Here is a 19,560-nt window from a genome sequence, read left to right as displayed (position 1 = left end):
AGCGCTCAGTTTGGATGCCTCTGGGGAGTGAGTTTTACACCCGTTACATTCACCCCCCCTAAACTCACACCACCCAAGGCATCCGTGTCACGGCACCAGTGTAACAGAGACAACTCGCCCCTGCCACGACTTCGACCATGCCTTGAGTGGGAGTCGAACCCCAGGCGTCCGCACTGCGGGCGACATCACAAACCGCTGCGCCAAGAAAGGAATTCCCTCCTAAGCGCTCAGTTTGGATGCCTCTGGGGAGTGAGTTTTACACCCGTTACAATTGCATAGGTCTATGAATCGAGATTGCGATTTTTCTTTCCGATTAATTGCCCAGCCCTAGCTGAGACACTAATCTCTTAGACTGCTGCTTCACTGGATGATAGCGCATGCTTCTGGAACATACACACACATATGTATATACTGTGTGTATATATATATATACACACACACACACACACACACACACACACACACACACACAAGCAGCCAGGTACACACACAATCTCACACACACAAGTACAAGAGCACACCATTAACCTCACACCCAGGCATGTATGCTAAATGCACAGTGATGCACCCACCAATAACCAAGCACACACAATCCACGTATATATATACACACACATACTGTACACATTGACTAAGTCATGCACACACATGCACAAACCAGTGTGCAGGGCACACACACCCTCTGTATTGGCTGCTGCGGCTGCTCCTTGGGAAATAAACACAGGGCCCTGTGTCAGGGATTAAAGAACAGCTTGTCTACAGAGCATACCAGTCCTAACACTATGACGCCTGTTTACACACACAAACATACACACATGTATGCAAGTGTGCTCAGCTCTGAGTGACTTGTCATTGGGAGTGGAGTAGGCCAGTAGGCTATACATTTTCTGAATAAAATAGAAATGGAGTAAAACACTATTTTTGTTTCTTGACTGAGAGCTATTGTTGAATAATAACTTACTAAAACCAAATAGCCCTACGAATACTAAAAATGCATTGTTAAAAATATGATTTTAGTTTAGATTAGCATTAATTTGGAGCTGTGGGAGAGAATAGCATAGAATATAATAGAGCGGGAGAGAATGCTGTCAATATCAATTTGACATGATTGCGTCCACTGGGAGCTCTGGGTGGGGCAGCAATGGGGATGGTACCACTTCACGCCAAGTCTAGTCTATTGACAACGAGTAATGGCACCCATGGGACCACTCTGAACTTCTAAATGGCCCATTAGAGAATTGCCATGTTATTTCATTAATTTAGATGCAGACCCAGGATAAACTTTTGTAGGCTGGTATCCTACAAAAAGGCAAGTAAACGAAATATCTTAAACTTGGTTTGAAAATGAACTGATTCGCCCCCTTACACAATTCAAAGCCAGATTGCCATATTGCAGTTGAGTACAGGTACCAGATAGGAATAGCGTAGTTTTTTCTTCTTTTTTTAAATCACCTCTATAGTGGAGCCAAACATTCAGCAGCATCGATCCCTTGTACGTGTTTTGCTGTGGACTTAACACACGGGACGTCGGACTCGGTAATAATAATAACGCAGCCTATAGGCTACTTGTGTGGGTTTTGAAGATGCATCATCGACTCTTCACATCGAGTATTTGTCTCCCTCTGCGCTCGGTCAAAGGAGACATACACGAAACGATGAGCTTTCAATTCAAACGTCTCCATGGCAAAGCATACGTGAGCTGAATCACGAAGAGACGGGCTAAAACATCTAAATAAGTGAAAAGCGATATATAACCCAGCTTCTCCACAAACTAACGCTATTATTAGGTATTTGCACAGACAGGCGCAGTCACAGACCAGGTACAGGCTGGTCGTTGCTGGTGTCGTGTTCATCATGTGTGGGTTATTATGTTGTACGACAGTAAGGACTATGTTGAGTGCGCTATGTGTTTCCATTTGGATCTGTGCAAGTCGGAGAGGCGTTTGTTCCAAGCCTCTTTACGCACGAACAGGGTTGGGGGGCCAGTAGCACATACGCGCATGGGGAGAACATATACATAGGCTACAGCGCACGCACGCACACGCACACACACACGGAGCAAACGGGTCGAAAAACGGGACAAAACTAGACAAAAATGCAGCACACCATCATCACAATATTTAAATGTAAACAACACAGTTCGGACCATTCGTGGCAACCGAAAAAAAACAGTGTACGTGGGTGTACCCAAATGACCCTAAACGACACTTGACACAATGAGAGCTATACACAGCATAGTACATAATCAGTTCAAACCCCTCTTTGCCAACAATAGCCTGTCTTTTAATAAATGCACCTGTTTTGTTTTGAGCCCATCGGGGGGAATGTCCGAGGAGACGGAGTCAGTCAGAATCCTGACTTGGGCCAGCTGTCTAGTCTAAGAGCAAAAGCACGGATGGGAGGGAGGGAGGGATATCGGTAGCTTGGATAAGTAGCCTAGCAAGCCAGCTAATAACACAGCAGCCTACTGCCAAACAGATCCCTCTCGCACTCGCTCATTGCTGTTGCACTAGAGGAGCGCTGCTGCTGCTGCTACAAATCACGACCCCCCCGGCTATTGTCAAACTCACCCGACCCCAGCCTACTGTCACATTGCAGCTGTAACCATTTATTAGTAAGGTGCGGACCTGCGGATTATAGTGAGTAAATTAGGCGCAGTGTTATTTTTTGAATCCGCAAACCAAGTGTTATTCCCACAGTCTTAATAACAGCTCCTGTGTGTGTGTGTGTGGCTACTGTGTCTACTTGGAGCACTTTCACTTACAGAACGGGCTACTCGACCTGATAGCATAATATGCCACATAGACTAGACACACTTGTAAAAGCTTATTTCAGGCAGACGATTGCCTATTTAAAAAAAAAACTGACCGTTTAATCTCCCGTTATTCTCCTCAAATCATCTGTCTCCTCTCTCCCGAGAGGAACAAGACGAAATAGGCACACCGGTGGTGGCGAGGAAGCTTGGTTTTCGTCCAACGCGATCTTTCCTTCTTTCAGACTCAAGCGGACAAATAGGCTGCTGGCTCCTCGGTGTCAAATCTCCTCTCTCCCGCGATCTTCTTCTCTTCTAAGTTGGTAGTCGCAAAGGAAACCTATTTGCAGTCAAAACAACACCGTATAATGTCCTATCTTAAAAAAAAATCAAGCCACGTTATTTGATCACAATTCCAACTGTGGTTCGTTCGTACGATGCTGGAAATCAAGTTCATCCAAAGAAAATAAGAATAGAGGGGGAAAAAAAGAAGAGCCAATGAGGGGAGAGACAATCACATGACGGGTTTTCGGTAGTGGAAAAATAATCGTAATGTCTTGAATCCTCCGTTACACTCGGGCTATAGTTAGAGCCGGTAATATTACACCCATTTAACCCACCGATCGTTGCCTATGCTGCTAGGACCTCGCCCCTTCGTCCTGCTCCTGAGGTCCACAACACTAATGTCCGCTACCAGCCTTGAAGGATGAATTTCCACTGGAGGAGTGGAGACTAGAGGGAGGGAGGGACAGAAGGGAGGGCAGTGCCTTGCATTCCCTGAATTACTCCACCCCCAAAATGCCTGCCCCCCCCCCCTCTCTCTCTCTCTCTCTCTCTCTCTCTCTCTCTCTCTCTCTGTCTCTGTCTCTGTCTCTGTCTCTGTCTCTGTCTCTGTCTCTGTCTCTGTCTCTCTCTCTCTCTCTCTCTGTCTCTGTCTCTCTCTCTCTCTCTCTCTCTCTCTCTCTCTCTCTCTCTCTCTCTCTCTCTCTCTCTCTCTCTCTCTCTCTCTCTCTCTCTCTCTCTCTTCTCCCTCCCAGTAAACACCGTTGTTGCAGCCTGGTGTTATAGCTATACTGTATCCTTTCGCTGTCTCCATGACCTTTTATGGTGGCGATAATAAGTAAATAAATCAATAGGTTTACTCAACAACACCCCCTCAGATGGAATTATGATGATTATGTATTGATCTAGAGTGAACGATTATCTTGGATCTTTTTTATCAATATCGAAGGACTAAGTGGCATTGGGTTGCTCATTTGTGGCAATAGGCTACTCCAATCAGATCAATATAGTAACCACAACATGTTGAGGTCATATGCACATAGGAAATTATACCCCAAAAATGTATGTAGCCAAGTCAGCCAGAAGATCCTTAAGAACTTCTACTCATGTACAATAGAGAGCATCTTGACCGGCAACATCACCTCCTGGTTTGGGAATAGCACTGCACAAGACCAAAGCAGACTACAAAGAGTGACACGTTCAGCCGAACGCACAATTGGAGGGGGGCTCCCCACCCTCCAGAACATTTACTACAAGCGTTGCAAGGGCAAGGCTAAGAGAATCATTAAAGACTCCAGTCACCCGAACAACTGCCTCTTTGAACTGCTGCGGTCAGGCAAGCGATACAGGAGTCTCAAGGCGAGCACAGAAAGACTCAGAAGAAGCTTCTATCCCCAGGCCATCAGGCTGCTAAACGAACAATGAATGAACACTACACAACAACAACCACCAAACGCACATAGCACACACATCCACACGCACACACTCACTTTAAACAAACACACTGTAGCACCCACTCCACACACTTATAGCACACACCCACTTTAAACAAACACACTGTAGCACTCACTCCCCACACTTTATATTTATGGATGAAGGATTGCACTACAACTCGTACACCTTACTGTAAATTGTACCTAAAATTGTACCTCATCCCATTTCTGCTTTGCACTAGATAGTACTGTACATTAGTACACTGCATAGTATTGTGTATTGTATATTATATGGTAACTCAGAACATTGTACATATGTCTATACCGAACACTGTGACCTCATTTTCTTCTTCTAAATTCATGCTATATTATGTTATTATGTTATTTGATACTATCTTGTCTAGCACAGTCTCTGGAGCGTAACAGTAAGAAGCATTTTGTATGAAAGTATTCTGTACTTCTGTATGACAACTATTAAAGAACTTGAACTTGAACTTGTATTTTTCATCTTCATCTATTGCCTCAAAAAGACATCCATACTGAGATATTCATACACTGGAAACGTGTTGAATAATGTGTAGATGGACAATAATTATTTCAGCAAGCATTGTGGTTGGCAGCTGGGATCAAATATTGTTCTAATAGGCTATATTTGCAAGTCATTTAGAGCCTTGTTTGTTTGAACCTCCTTGGAGTTTGAACCTCTTTACTAAGTCCTGTTGAAAATTGTGTGGGAGAGCAATCTTCTACATTTACATTTATATTTTGTCATTTAGCTGACGCTTTTATCCAAAGCGACGTACAAGTTCTGTACAACAAGTCAGCAGGAAGGGTACAACTCTTTCAGCTGAGTAACAATGTTCATCAAACAGTGTACATAGTAGTAACTTTAGACATTTCAGATATTGATTGAAGAAGTGTGTTTTTAGTCGATGGCGAAAGATTGGTCGGGTTTCGGCTGTCCTAACTGTGGTGGGAAGTTCGTTCCACCATTGTGGAGCGAGGACTGAGAATAGGCGGCTTTTCTTTGACGACTCTCCCGGAGCTCGGATAGGAGTGGGCCTGAGACGGCCAGAAGATGCAGAGCGTAGGAGTCTTGAGGGTGTGTAGTTAGAGAACATTGACCGGAGGTAGGGGGGAGTGGTTCCCTTTGCTGCACGGCATGCCAGGTCGAGGACCTTGAAGCGGATTTGTGTGGCGATGGTGAGCGAGTGCAGGTCCCTAAGAAGTGGGGTAACATGGGCTGACTTTGGTAGGTTGGAGATCAGGCAGGCGGCTGCGTTCTGAATGAGTTGAAGTGGCTTGGAGGGGGTGGTCAGTAGACCAGCGAGCAGTGCATTGCAGTAGTCGAGGCGATACATGACTGTTGATTGGACAAGGAGTTGAGTGATGTTCAGTTTGAGGTGGTTGGTCATCATCCAGGTGGAGATGTTGGGCAGACAGGCCAAGATCTGCTCAGAGACATGGATATCTGAGGTATAGGAAAGTAGAGGAAGAGTTGAGCAATGATACGAGAAAGCACGAGACGTGATAATGTTACCCAGAGATTTGGTGTAGAGGGAGAAGATGAGGGGTCCAAGGACCGAGCCAACAGCCGACAGGGTCCCTCTCCATAATACTTGGTACGTAGGGGTGTAACAGGTACACAAAAATCACGGTACGGTACGTACCTCGGTTTTGAAGTCAAGGTTCGGTCAGTGGCGGCTGGTCCATAGAGATTTTAGATTTTAGACCAGTAAAAATATAATAAACATGTTTAAAATAAATAATAATTACTCATTTTAAGTATGTTTGTGTTTAAAATGCACAATAACGTTAATATATCAAATATAAATCATTGTTTGTTTGTCATCCCCCCTCTGTTTGTGTGCCATGTCATCCGGGTCTCTTCTGGGCGCTACACATTAGCTCCTCACTTAGTGGGCGTCATTGCACAACACAGCCGGTCCTAGCCAGGGCCTAGCATTGCTAGCAACTAAATTGACCCAATCAGTGTCTATATGGGTCATATCATGTGATGTCTGAGGGGGCTGTTTTTCAGCGCTCTGCAGAGTCACGTCGTGTGATAGACCACTGCTCATCTGCTCCTTTAGTGTTCGCAATGTGGCTCTGAAAAATACACTAGTTAGCAAAACATATAATCCTGGTAAACATTCAAGGAAAACACTGCAAATCCAAGCCGGACAGTATAAAAACACACTGGGGTCAATGGGAGAACCCCCCGACCCTAGTTCCTGAAAAGATGTTGACTTTTAGACTTTGAATGTAAAGGACCATTTGATAATTACTTGGGGGTGGGGGGTGTGATATATCATTTTTTAACATTCAATATTATTTTCTCTCAGCCCTCCCTCTGCCTCTGTAAAAAGTCAATATGGCCCCACTCCCCCCAGAGTTGACATCAGAACAGATCAAATCGGGCCGTTTGAGAACTCAATCTATGATGTAAATGCTTGATAATGAGCTTGCCGTCAACAACCAACACACCAACCCAGCTCCAATTTCAAAACATGCTGCATGCAGTCTCTCTCTTTCACACGCACACACACACACAAACACTAGTGCAAGCCTTAGCTATGTCTTTTTCTCTCTCTCTCTCTTTCTCTCCGTCTCTCTCACACACACACCGCACTGTGCGCGTCATCAGAATATAATTTGAAATAGACTACTCCGCTCTTATCGAATCAATTCAGACAGACCCAAAAATCATTCAACATTTTGTGTAATAATCATGAAACCCAAGGCTGGCAATAGCATCATTAAGTGGATTCAACGCATGGCTAACCTAGGAGAGTTGCAGGCGGCAAGTGTTAGGGCTGAACGTGAACCCCCTCTGAAACGCTGCTGAATGTGAACCCCCTCTCAAACTATAAGTAGCTGAACCAGCTATGGGCCTTTCTTTTGTGGAGCATTGCGTGTCTGTGGTTAGAAAATACGTTCCTCATAGTGGAGAAGGAATTCTCGCACATTGCTGTGTGGAGGCGTCAAATGTATGTCAAGGTATGTCTGAAAGCAGTGGTTGTGCCGTATAGTCCAACCACCCTTGATTTACTGTGATCGTTTTCGCTGACAAAATGTTTAGCAATGTGAACGTACAGGTCCATGATGCTTCACAGCCTTTACATCCGGAGATCTATCAAGTGCACTAGCCAACTGTGAGTGGCCTTCGCTGAATCTGTGTGATCTCACCGAGCACTGAATCAATAGTGTTGTAGTAGCTACAGTCCCTGAAGTTCTGTTTTGTTCCGTTTCCATTTAGTAGAACTGTTTGTTTGACATCATGTTGTTTTTCTGTTAGTCTTACCGTTATTCTAAAGCAAACCGCCCATGTATATGACATAGAAAGCGAGACATCTCATTGGGTCAGTGGGCGCCCCTGCAGCTCATAGCTGGAGAAACCATCCGCGTGGGTGTGTGTGTGTGTGTGTGGGGGCCGGGGTATATAAAAATAGCAACATTGCTAAAATTATGTGGGGGGAGGAAACACAGTGCAAAAAAGAAAATACAAAAAACTCTATATGCCCTCCCCTCTGTCTAATAATAAAATGCCTTGGCCTCCCCGGAGGCTTTTAATAAAGTAAAGATGCCATCCCCCCTTTTTGACCTTAATTATCGAACTGTCCCTAACCCAAAAAACAGACTCTAGCCTACATGCTTAGAGGAAGAAAAAAATAACCTGATATTTTTGTCATAGGTCACTCCCATTGCCTTGCCCCCTTTTAGCCAAATGACATGAACACACACACATACACATACATTTGACCATGCCAAATTGCATCCCCCTAGGGTGCAACCTGTGGCCGCTAGATAAAGAGAAAGAGAGGGAGGCAGAGAGAGAAAGTATGCTAGAGAGGAAGAGCGGCAGATCAAAGATGTAATGAGAAAGAGAGAGATAAGGAAAGTGAGAAAGACAGAGAGATAGGGATGGGTACCGAATTCTGTACTTTTGAGGTACCGAACCGAAACACGTCGGTACTACAGAGTATCGAATCAAGTGAGAAACCGGAAAAAAAAATAATAATAATAATTAATTTTTCTTTTTTACTTTTTTTTTCTTTTTTCATGTCAATGTTCACACGCACAATATATGCTTACCTAGGATTTGACTTGATTCAACAACAAAGCAATCGGAGCAATGACAAGCCGAAAACTGTCGAAATTGTAGTTATTTGAAGTTTGGATTTTTTTTTACGACTGTAAATAAAATTTCTTTAGACTAAAGTACCGAAAAAAGGTACCGTTGGGTACCGGTATCGATTCACAGGTACCGGTTCAAATGTGAAAGGTACCCATCGCTACAGAGAGAGAGACCTGGTACAATATAAATAGACAGACAGACAAGAGAGAGAGAGAGAGAGAGAGAGAGAGAGAGAGAGAGAGAGAGAGAGAGAGAGAGAGAGAGAGAGAGAGAGAGAGAGAGAGAGAGAGAGAGAGAGAGAGAGAGAGAGAGACAGAGAGACAGAGAGAGAGAGAGAAAAACGTTCAATATTGATATATTGAGAATAAGCCATTGAGAAGCAGACCATAAGACAAAGATGAATAACATAGTCATAGCGAGAGAGAGAGAGGTAGGCTACTGCTGAAAGAAACAGAGGCTTACAAAATACATCTGAAGAAGACAGCAGCAGACAGACTGAGAGAGAGAGAGAGAGAGAGAGAGAGAGAGAGAGAGAGAGAGAGAGAGAGAGAGAGAGAGAGAGAGAGAGAGAGAGAGAGGGGGGGGGTAATCTCTCCAGCCATATATAATAGCTTGCCCGTCTCCTCGTGTGAAGGCAGGCGAGCAGGGGCCCATCCATATGAGTGTGTCTAATACAAAGTGACATTCCCTTCTCCCAAAGAGCATTCCTGTTTTGCTAGGCTCTGAATCCTATTTGCCCCTCCCCCTCTACTCTTTCAGTCACAGGTACTAATGAGTGGAAAAACAATAGAATTCCCGCCACTTTCTTATAATTCCATCATGCCGGTGACACAGGCTAACACGTCGAGGCGAAACAAGGCATTCCAATGATTCTGTGTCTCCTCATAGAGAGAGAAAGAGAGTTTTATATATAGAGAGATGGAGAAATAAAAAGAACGAAAGAAGAGAAAACAGAAAAAGAAATATAGACAGTGAGAATGAGATAGAGAAATAAAGAGACTGTGGAGGGATTTAGAGAGAGAGACAGACAGAAAAAAGAGAGAGAGACAAACAGAGGGAGAGACCGTTTGAGAATGTAATCTGAGAGATAGCAGGCAAAGTGATTGGTTATTGAATGGCAGATATTCAGAGGATGTCACGTTATCAGCTGAGCGTGTCATAGGAAAATGTCACTTTGTACTCGATCAATCTACAAGAGAGATAAACTGCTGCTCTCACATGAAGACTTTCAATATCTGACACCAGGGTATTTGGAAGTCGGTAGAGGAAAATAGTTTTTGTGCAAAGTGTGTGTGACATGCCTGTTCATTTAGTGTATTGCCTATATAAGTGTGTGTGTGCGCGTGTGCGCGTGTGTTTGTGTGTTTGTGTGTATGTGCCCGCTCACACACGTTTGAGTGGGCACTCAGAGGATTGTGGCCGTGGGCTACGCAGGGCAAATTGCAATGCATTCTCATGCCCCTTGCGTCACATTCTCACGCCGGTTCCCACAACCTCTGCGTGTATTCTTCACACTCAGACACTGTGTATGGCCCTCGGCGCTATCTGTAGCCTCTGTGGTTAACTTTATAAGTTTGCTGGCTGGGAGTCAAACCCTGGGGCGCTGTGTTGGTAGGCGAGTGCTTTTGATCTCGACACTACAGAGAGACACCACACTTTTTTCAAACAGCCTCACCCAAATCATAACCCTAACCTTAACCACATTGTTACCTTAAAACTAACCTGTGAACCTTAAACCTAACCATTACTAAAAACCTAACTTTATACCCTAATCATAACCATTAAGCAAATGGTGGCAGACTGGCAGTGTAGTGGTGAGAGCACTTGTCTCCAACTGCAGAGACTACTGGTTCAATCCCTGGGCCCTGTTTCTCGTACCTGGTTCAACTAAGTCGATCAAGATGTCATTATCCAGATTCAGTTAACCCGATGTTTGAAGCCGGGATTTTCCTGTTCCTCGAAGGTGGATTCAGTCTCGTTAACTCGATTCAGACTTGAGACCCAGGCTAAGTGCGCGCGGCCGCTTCAGGTGAAAAGCCAGCACGTATCGATGGCAGAGATCCTGATTCTCTAACGGCATTGATTGATTAATTGATTTAAAACTTTATTGACAGATTGCAATACGGCTCAATCGCCTCGCCGACAAGTTAAATGCGTTATCTATAGGCTAATTTTAAGTCCCTCATTACCTCAATCAATCAGATTATATTTCTTTAAACTTGCCTGCTGGATTGAATAATCAAATGAGATCTTGCTAGCGAAAATAATTAGTTAAACTGTTATACAGAATTACGATACGGCTCTCTTACCCATTGATTGATGTATAGTCGATCTTTAACTTATCTCCACTGTGGTCTAACGGGTTGTTCTTTTGACTTTCACGCAGACGACCGGGGTTCGAAACCCTAGTCTTTTCCTTCTTTTTGCAATATAGGAATAATTCAATTTGGTGCACGTTGAGAGCTATATAAAGAATGACATCCTCAATGCATGTAGATTTATAATATTTTAACTTAAAACCAGGCTACTTTGGCGTATAATCATTAACATTATATTCAAAAAAATTATATTGGAAACACGGGGTTTCGAACACCGGTCGCTGGGTTGGCAGGCTTGAGCACTACCGCTGCACCACGGTGCCAGATGGGATAAATTCATTGTTTATACATTAATGAACGAGAGACCCGTGTTTAGAATATTCTTTATTTTGAATGAAGTTTTATTTCTTTATCCTCATTCATTAATGTGACGTCAACGGCTCATTCAATTTCTCAAATCCGTCAAACAGCGCATCTCATCAGACATCTTAATCCCAGTTACAATTAAAATAACCACGTCATAATGTGTACATCGCACCGAGCGACCGCCACGGTATATATAACGTGCATTATTTAGGACAAAGTGAATTTAGTATCAGCATTTTGGGTCTATTTTACATTTCAAAAGCCCCCTCTGGAAGAATGGAGCACAAAAACGTAATTCAGAATGGTATAATGCAGATCGTAGACTGTGGGAATAATTTCAGGAAACGGGCTGTCACTTTTTTGCGGGGGCGTGGCGATGGTTCAGGCTAACTTGAACTTAAACTCTGCTTTCGACCAGGCTCAAACTTTTGGATCTGTTGTCATGGTGATTTGGAAAATCCAGGTACGGGGAATCGGAAAGTCCGGCTTAAGTCAGAATTACCCGAAAGTTATCCGGCTAACTCAGTTATCCAGGTACGAGGAACGGGGCCCGTTGCAGAGTTCTTTGTTTTGTTTTGGGGTTAACGCTCCCTGCTGGTAGTGCACCATAACTGGATCTTCCTACCTGCGTGTACCTTTCACGCACAATATAAGCGTTTCTCGTGACACAGACATGCTATCCTGTACTGGTGGACCAGTGGGGCGTATTTCACAGACAGGGTGATATCTGGTTGTTGTAAATTGTGGTCACTCACTCACTCACGGATGATCTGGCAGGGATGTTTAGTATGACTCACACACACAGGCGGTTCTTTTAGCGATGTCCTTTCTTTGCATTATGAACATCATCACCTCACCTGCCGTTATCCTGCTTTCACTTGCAAAAATCAACAGCTGCTTTCCCTGCATCTCCCAAAATCACCACTTTGGACGGCATTATGCTCCTTACACAAGAATTTGGAAGCACAGCTTTATTGCCCAACGTTACTTTAGCTAACCCTCCTAGCTTTTCACCTAATTTAGTTAACCTAGTTAGCGTGTAGGCTGATGCTATCCTGCACGTGTGAGTAGCCTACAGGGCTCGACAGTGTGAGCGGTTTGGACACAAAATAGATGTGTCCAAACCGTAAAAAAGATTTACACACAGTGTGCAAAGATTATACCATATTATACCAAGTACCATTGAGCAAAACAAATCTACTCAACTGCCAGCAAGGCTTGTTGTGTAACCACAACACTTTACAGCCTTGTTGTTCTGGACCATACCTGCTATTATCTGTTGCCTCCTCTCTCATTGAACGCTCCCTTGATGCACCTACACCTGCAGTACAGGTGTGCCGTGGGTCTGGATGGTGTCATGCTTGTTATGTAGGCTATACAGTATATGAGTACAGTATTTAGTATTTGTGTTCAGTGTGTTTATGTACACCATGTGTGTGTGTGTGTGTGTGTGTGTGTGTGTGTGTGTGTGTGTGTGTGTGTGTGTGTGTGTGTGTGTGTGTGTGTGTGTGTGTGTGTTTGTGTATGTGTATTTGTGTGTAGGCTAGCCCACCTGCTCCACATGCTTAATAATGATGATGTTACCATTAGAGAAATGGCCAGGCCCTCTCTCCTGCTGGATCTACGCAGAAGGAAGATCCCCCTGGCCAGCGCAAACCAGAATAACTTCAGGAGGAAAGACTCTGGGAAACTGGACTCTCAGGCCAAGGGCTTTGGGGTCTGGTCTGACGGGTCAGATCTCAATGACCTCTGCAACCAGACTGGAGTTCAGTTGAAATGGACAAGACTCAACACACAGACTGAAGTCCCTGTCTCTGATGAACTTATCACAGACCCCTGTGTGGTTGTGAAGGCCAACATCACAACACCGCAGGAAGAGACTGTCGAACTGCACAGAGACTCTGCAAGGAGGGTTCTGCTTAGCATGAAGCAGTCTGAGATCAGGCAGTACTGGTGTGGACTCCGATTACAGGGAAAGCTAGCCTGTTTGGAGTTTGCTGACCACTCAGTCTCACACTCAGTATTTAAGAACGCCATTGTTGGTGAGGATGTTTTTTAATTTACCATCAAAGCAAGACTGCAGGTATTACCCACTAAATACAATCTGTCCACTTGGTATCCTCAAACTTACAGTCCATTCTGTTTAAACCATCATTATTCACAACAACACCTAGAATCCATTGCACACATAACAAATGGATGTAATGCATACAAACATAGCTGTACATAGCTCGTCATGACCGTATTAAGGACATTGTGTCTGATGCGGTACGGAACATTTCACCATCTAGTGCAGCAATGTACAAACATGAGTGCTACCAGAGTGGTTAGGTCTTACCAACAATGTCTTTGCTAACATACCAAATACGCCGGATGTTGTTTTCGTAGACACCAGCCACAGGGAGGTGCTGGTTATAGAAGTAGGTTGTGCCTTTGATCTGTACATGGAACAGGCCTTCCGGGACAAGTATATCAAATACCAACCACTGCTCAGTGTGATGGCTGACCTTGGGTACAGGTGTAGATACAGTGTACTTGTATTCGGAAGTCTTGGCCATGTATACAAATGCACCATGACTGGTCTGAGAATTGCTGCAATGTCTAAAAGAAAAGCCAAACAAATTGCCAAATATTGCTCTGTCTCGGCTATTATTGGCAGCTTAGCCACGTGGAGAAGGAGGTGTTATGTGTACCCTTAAGTGTTCAGTGCTGCTTGGCCCCAATACATTTGATTCCCTGTTTATGTAATATAATTTGTGGAACCAAATAAAGTATTCAAATGTGTTTGTGTATATGTGTGTTTGTGTGTGCATATACTCATATGTGCTTGTGAATCTTCTGCCCGTGGTAAACATATTGTGACATTAGGGGCTGAATAAGGTGTTTTGTTTGGTAAAGTTTCTACAGTCTATTCTACACAACATATTGTGTGTGTGTGTGTGTGTGTGTGTGTGTGTGTGTGTGTGTGTGTGTGTGTGTGTGTGTGTGTGTGTGTGTGTGTGTGTGTGTGTGTGTGTGTGTGTGTGCTATGTGTACCCTTAAGTGTTCAGTGCTGCTTGGCCCCAATACATTTGATTCCCTGTTTATGTAATATAATTTGTGGAACCAAATAAAGTATTAAAATGTGTGTGTGTGTGTGTGTGTGTGTGTGTGTGTATATGTGTGTGTGTGTGTGTGTGTGTATATGTGTGTGTGTGTGTGTATATGTGTGTATATGTGTGTGTGTGTGTGTGTGTGTGTATATGTGTGTGTGTGTGTATCTTATGCTCCAGTGCCCATTACACCAGTCAGTTAAATTGGTACTGGAGGATGTGGACGGGTGTGCGGCTCAAGGATCGGACTCAACGGCTTCCATCCCTGGAGCAAGCGTCATCATCAAACACGATGGACAGCTAAGAAAAATTGTGTGTGTGTGTGCGTTTCTCTGTGTGCACATCTTTGAGTGTGTGTCTGAGTCTATACATCTACACAAAAAAAACTGTTGATGCCATGACACCACAAGATGATATTTAGCATGTTCTCCGAGGCTCGTGATCTTCAGTGATACTAGTGTACATTACTGTAGTGTGTGTGTACAGTATATGGGAGGCTTCTCGACAGAGAGGCTATACTGCATAAGAATAGAAAAACCATCCTTGGACTTGAGCTGAAAAGAGTCTCAGAGGATGCTTCCAAGATTTCCATAAAGGGTCTTTCACTGACTGTTAAAGGCATTGCTCAGGCTTTTTAAGAATCTCCTAGTACGCCAGCATCTGCTTCTAATACAGTATCTCAATAATCAATCCAAGATAAGCTATATTAAAGGGGGCTACATATATGAATATATATATAAAAAGAAATATAGGAAAATATAAATAATAATAATAATAATAATAATAATAATAATAATAATAATAATAATAATAATAATAATAATAATAATAATAATAATAATAATAATAATAATAATAATAATAATAATAATAATAATAATAAAAAAAAAATAAAAAAAATAATAATAATAATAATAATAATAATAATAATAATAATAATAATAATAATAATAATAATAATAATAATAATAATAATAATAATAATAATAATAATAATAATAATAATAAGGAGGCAAGGTGCTGTCCAATTGGACGAAACAGTAAATGTGTAAATGTTTTAACTAGGGATGTTCGATATTGGCTTTTTTACCGATATCCGATATACCGATATTGTCCAACTCTTAATTTCCGATACCGATATCAACCGATACCGATATATGCAGGGTTTCCCCCCAAAAAAACACAACATTATGCATACTTTTCACAATAAATAAAATAAGAATTTGGTCTTACTTGCTTGCCTGGGTAAATACATTTTTTATTTTATTATCGATACAGATAATTTCCTATATTACATTTTAATGCCAATATCGTTAGGCCGATAATATCGGACATCCCTAGTTCTAACCTAAAACCATATTCACACAACATGACATTTCTCAGTTTGGGATTCCTTTCCACCCTGTCCCCAGAGCAAAATGGCAGCCGTGTGAATATGGTCCACGGAGCAGCATCCCCTGTCTGACCTACGCAACATGACATTGACATCCCACCAAACCTTAAGAGCCATTTGTTTTGGAGAACAGCAAGAGTGAGTTGCAGCTCAACAAAGCCATTTGTGTTGAACCTGAGGCCCACACACCCCCATTCTGCGAACGGGAGTGAATAATCCGTTAACAATGTCCCCGACGTTAAGCTCTTAGTTGGCCTACCTAAGTGCTTTTCCTCTGACCACCTCACGGAAATGTTAAAATGTTCAATATATTTCATATCTTCCCAATGCATGAGAATGAGTTCTCCAACACTTTCCTTGAACTGAGGCTTTTGAAGGGGTTCTTAACCCTAAAACGTGTTTGAATGGGTTCTTAACCCCTAAAACGCATGACTCGTACACTTATCCATCACATGGGTAAAAATTACCCACACTCGTTTACTATGGGACTTTCAACAGGACTAATCCTTACAATAGTACAATTAGTCACTTTTGAGTCGAAACCAAACCAAATAATGCGCATACAGGACAAGAGCCTCTGAAAATTTCTTGAGCCTCTACCAATTTGTAATCTACCAATAAACATTTATGGAGCATAGTATGTAGTGTAGTGTAGTAGTGTAGTGTAGTGTAGTATTTCTCTCTGTCCAGCACACATTGGTTTGGATGCGCATAGCTCTTCTACACTATTTTTGTTGCATATGATCATATGAATAATAGTAATGTAATAATAATTGTGATTTAGGGTGGATTGTAGCTTTACGAGCATTTAACACACGCAAGGAGATTGGTTCCGCCTTTCAGACCTCAGTATGAAGGTCTGCCAATCACTACAGCTGCTGGTGACAATACTGTCTCTGACTTTATTTGCTGAGCCACGTGCACACGTGTGTGTGTGTGTGTGTGTGTGTGTGTGTGTGTGTGTGTGTGTGTGTGTGTGTGTGTGTGTGTGTGTGTGTGTGTGTGTGTGTGTGTGACATGTGTGTGACATGTGTGTCATGTTTTGTGTCTTGCTCACGTGTGTGTGTGACCACTGTGTTCCTGCTCTGCTTGAATAATGGACACGGGAGACAGGATTGACGGAGTACTTCTTTTCTTTATACTGTCAAGCATAAGATACATACAATGCCGTCAGCCTTAAGCACATCAATGTTGGTTTAGTACACACATCTCTCTTATCATTCACGGATAGACTGAGCTATATGAATCAGACATTAGAATATAAAACATTAGAAAATACAACATTAGAATAAAACATTATAAAATAAAACATTAGAAAATACAATTGACCAAAAACATCACAACATACCTGTCAAGCATAAGAGACATACAATGCCGTCAGCCTTAAGCACATCAATGTTGGTTTAGTACACACATCTCTGTGGTAGGAGAAAACTCCAGTTAGAACACACACTTCTCAGCAGCGCCAGGTGTAAAGCCCTTCCCCCACCATGAATACTGGTTTACCAATGTGCTCATAATAGTTCGCGAAAACGGCCAGATCTCTTATAAACAGATACACAACTGCACATCATCAACATCAAACCACTGTTTATAACTCGGTTTATTACTTGGAAACCTATTTACAACATTATCGGCTTAGACCAGAGATATAACATCAAGGTACACGGATAGCTGCTCACCTCTTATCATTCACGGATAGACTTCTCTTCTTCTTCTTCTTTTTGGTGTTTTACGGCGGACGGCCACCATAAATGGGGCATTTACCGCCACCTACCGACCCGGAAATCGGGCCAGTCTTCCATTCTCCCCTCTTCTTTTTCTTATTCAACGGTTCAATGTCAGATCACGACCAAATCCATTCAACCCCCTAACACACCAAACAAAACAAAACCCATCCCTAACATCACCACCCTATCCAACCTAATCTATGAGTCACTCATTGCCTCCAGCGACTGACTCTGGCCTTCCTGAACACTCACCACCCCCTTCCCTAACTCTCTTACTTGATCCCTCACACCAACCTTCTTCCCTACCTTCCCTAACTCCTGTGTTACTTGCCCTATTGTCAACCCCTTCATACCCATGTCTAATACTGCCGCCTCAACTACTAACCTTAACCTCTCTGTCCTACTGCTAACCATCACTATAGTATTCACCACTCTCGTCACAAATGCCACTATCTCCAACTTCACCCCCCACACCCTCTCTTTCTCCTCTTGCACTTCCTCTACCGACAAATGCCCTTTCCTAAACCCCTTATCCACACCTTGCTTCCCCTGATCCTCCTGCACTACCCTTACTGCCAAATGCCCTTCTCCTTCCTCACCTTGCTTTCCCTGACCTAACTTCCTAACTGCCTCCGCATACGAAATCCTATCATCCCTTCTCACTCTCTGAACCTCAACCTCCCTCCTCATCACCGCACAACCCCTAAACGCTACACTATGTTCCCCACCACAACTACAACACTTCAGCTTCACTCCCTCCCCACACTTCCCATATTCATGCTCCCCGCCACACCTAGCACACCTCTGTCCCTTCTTACAAGAAACAGCTACATGGCCAAATTCCTGACACCTAAAACACCTAAGAGGACTCTGAACAAATTCCCTAACCCTAAACATCCTATACCCTACAAACACTACACTAGGAACAACCTTACCCTCAAACTTAATCACTACCGTCTCCGTCTCTACCCTATCTGCCCCCCTCTTCATCCTTTCTGCACCCTTAACTATGCCATTACGCCCGTCCTTCCCTAACCCTTCCACCAGCTGCTCCACGCTAACCTCGACCGGTACCCCAGCTATCACCCCCTTACATCCCCCCTCCCTCTTCTCCCCTACTCTCACTACCTCCCTTATACCCACGCCACCAATGCTCCTCATCTTCCTAGCCATCTCCACCTGCCCTACACTTACACACCCTACAGCCAGATTCCCATCTCTCAAAACTCTAGCATACTTTACCTCTCCTAACTGCTTACCTACGAGTTTTGGCAGCTCGAACAACCCTAACTTGCTCACTCCCCCCACCCCCTCAAACCTAACCACTACATGAATCACTCCCGCAACAACCTCGGCTCTACCCTCACCATCTGATCCACTCGAGCTATCCCCCCTACCCTTCTTCCTTTTCACCCCCTTCCCCCCACTATCCCTGCCCCTCTTCTCCACCTTACTCCACCCTTCTCCCCCGCTCTCACCCCCCGAACCACACTCCATACTGTCATCTCCCATCGCCAAACTCACTCCCTCAGGGAGCAGCAAGGCGGACATACCCATCAGCTCACACCCTTCATATCCGTCAATCTTGACCCCGCAGTCTTCACCCTCGATCCAGGAAACAAACCCCAGATACACCTTGCCATCCGGGGGGTACACAGCACGACAGCGAGAGCCCACCCTCCAAGCTAGAGCCTCCTCCATGTCTCCATATCCCATCAAACAGTTCTCCCGACAAGTAAACTTAAGTCTCTCCCGCTTTCGACACCACCGCCCCGGCACACCAGGACCAGACTCCAAACATTCAACCTGCAAAACGCTACCCCCCTGACGGAGCGACTCTACCTCCCCTTCCGACATCCTCACGCCATCGACACGGAACAGTCCTTCCACCATCTCCTCCGAAAACCTCAACCTCCTCTGCTCCGACCACGTCCAGCCGCAATCCAACCCAACCGCTCCTCCTTCCCCCATCCAGGCGCCTGCCGCTAGCCAGCAGCCGCTTCGCCACATGGTTTCCCTTCACGGATAGACTGAGGTGGAAGCAGCATGTAAAGCC

At 43.9% G+C, this 19,560-nt stretch overlaps 1 protein-coding gene across 1 annotated transcript in view; it reads right to left on the bottom strand.

The window, feature by feature from the left end:
* Window positions 1–19,205, bottom strand: part of dag1 (dystroglycan 1) — a gene marked incomplete at its 5' end in the record, with an annotated part of 76,746 nt that extends 57,541 nt beyond the window's left edge. Inside the window, one exon of the mRNA XM_084315738.1 lies at window positions 19,029–19,205. Coding sequence (XP_084171864.1) covers window positions 19,029–19,205 — 177 coding nt within the window. The remainder of the gene's footprint in view (window positions 1–19,028) is intronic.
* Window positions 19,206–19,560: the final 355 nt, after the last annotated feature.

The sequence above is a fragment of the Notolepis coatsorum genome, assembly GCF_963971535.1.
Source record: "Notolepis coatsorum genome assembly, chromosome: 6".
Lineage (NCBI taxonomy): Eukaryota > Metazoa > Chordata > Actinopteri > Aulopiformes > Paralepididae > Notolepis > Notolepis coatsorum.
This window is presented reverse-complemented; position numbering and strand designations above follow the sequence as displayed.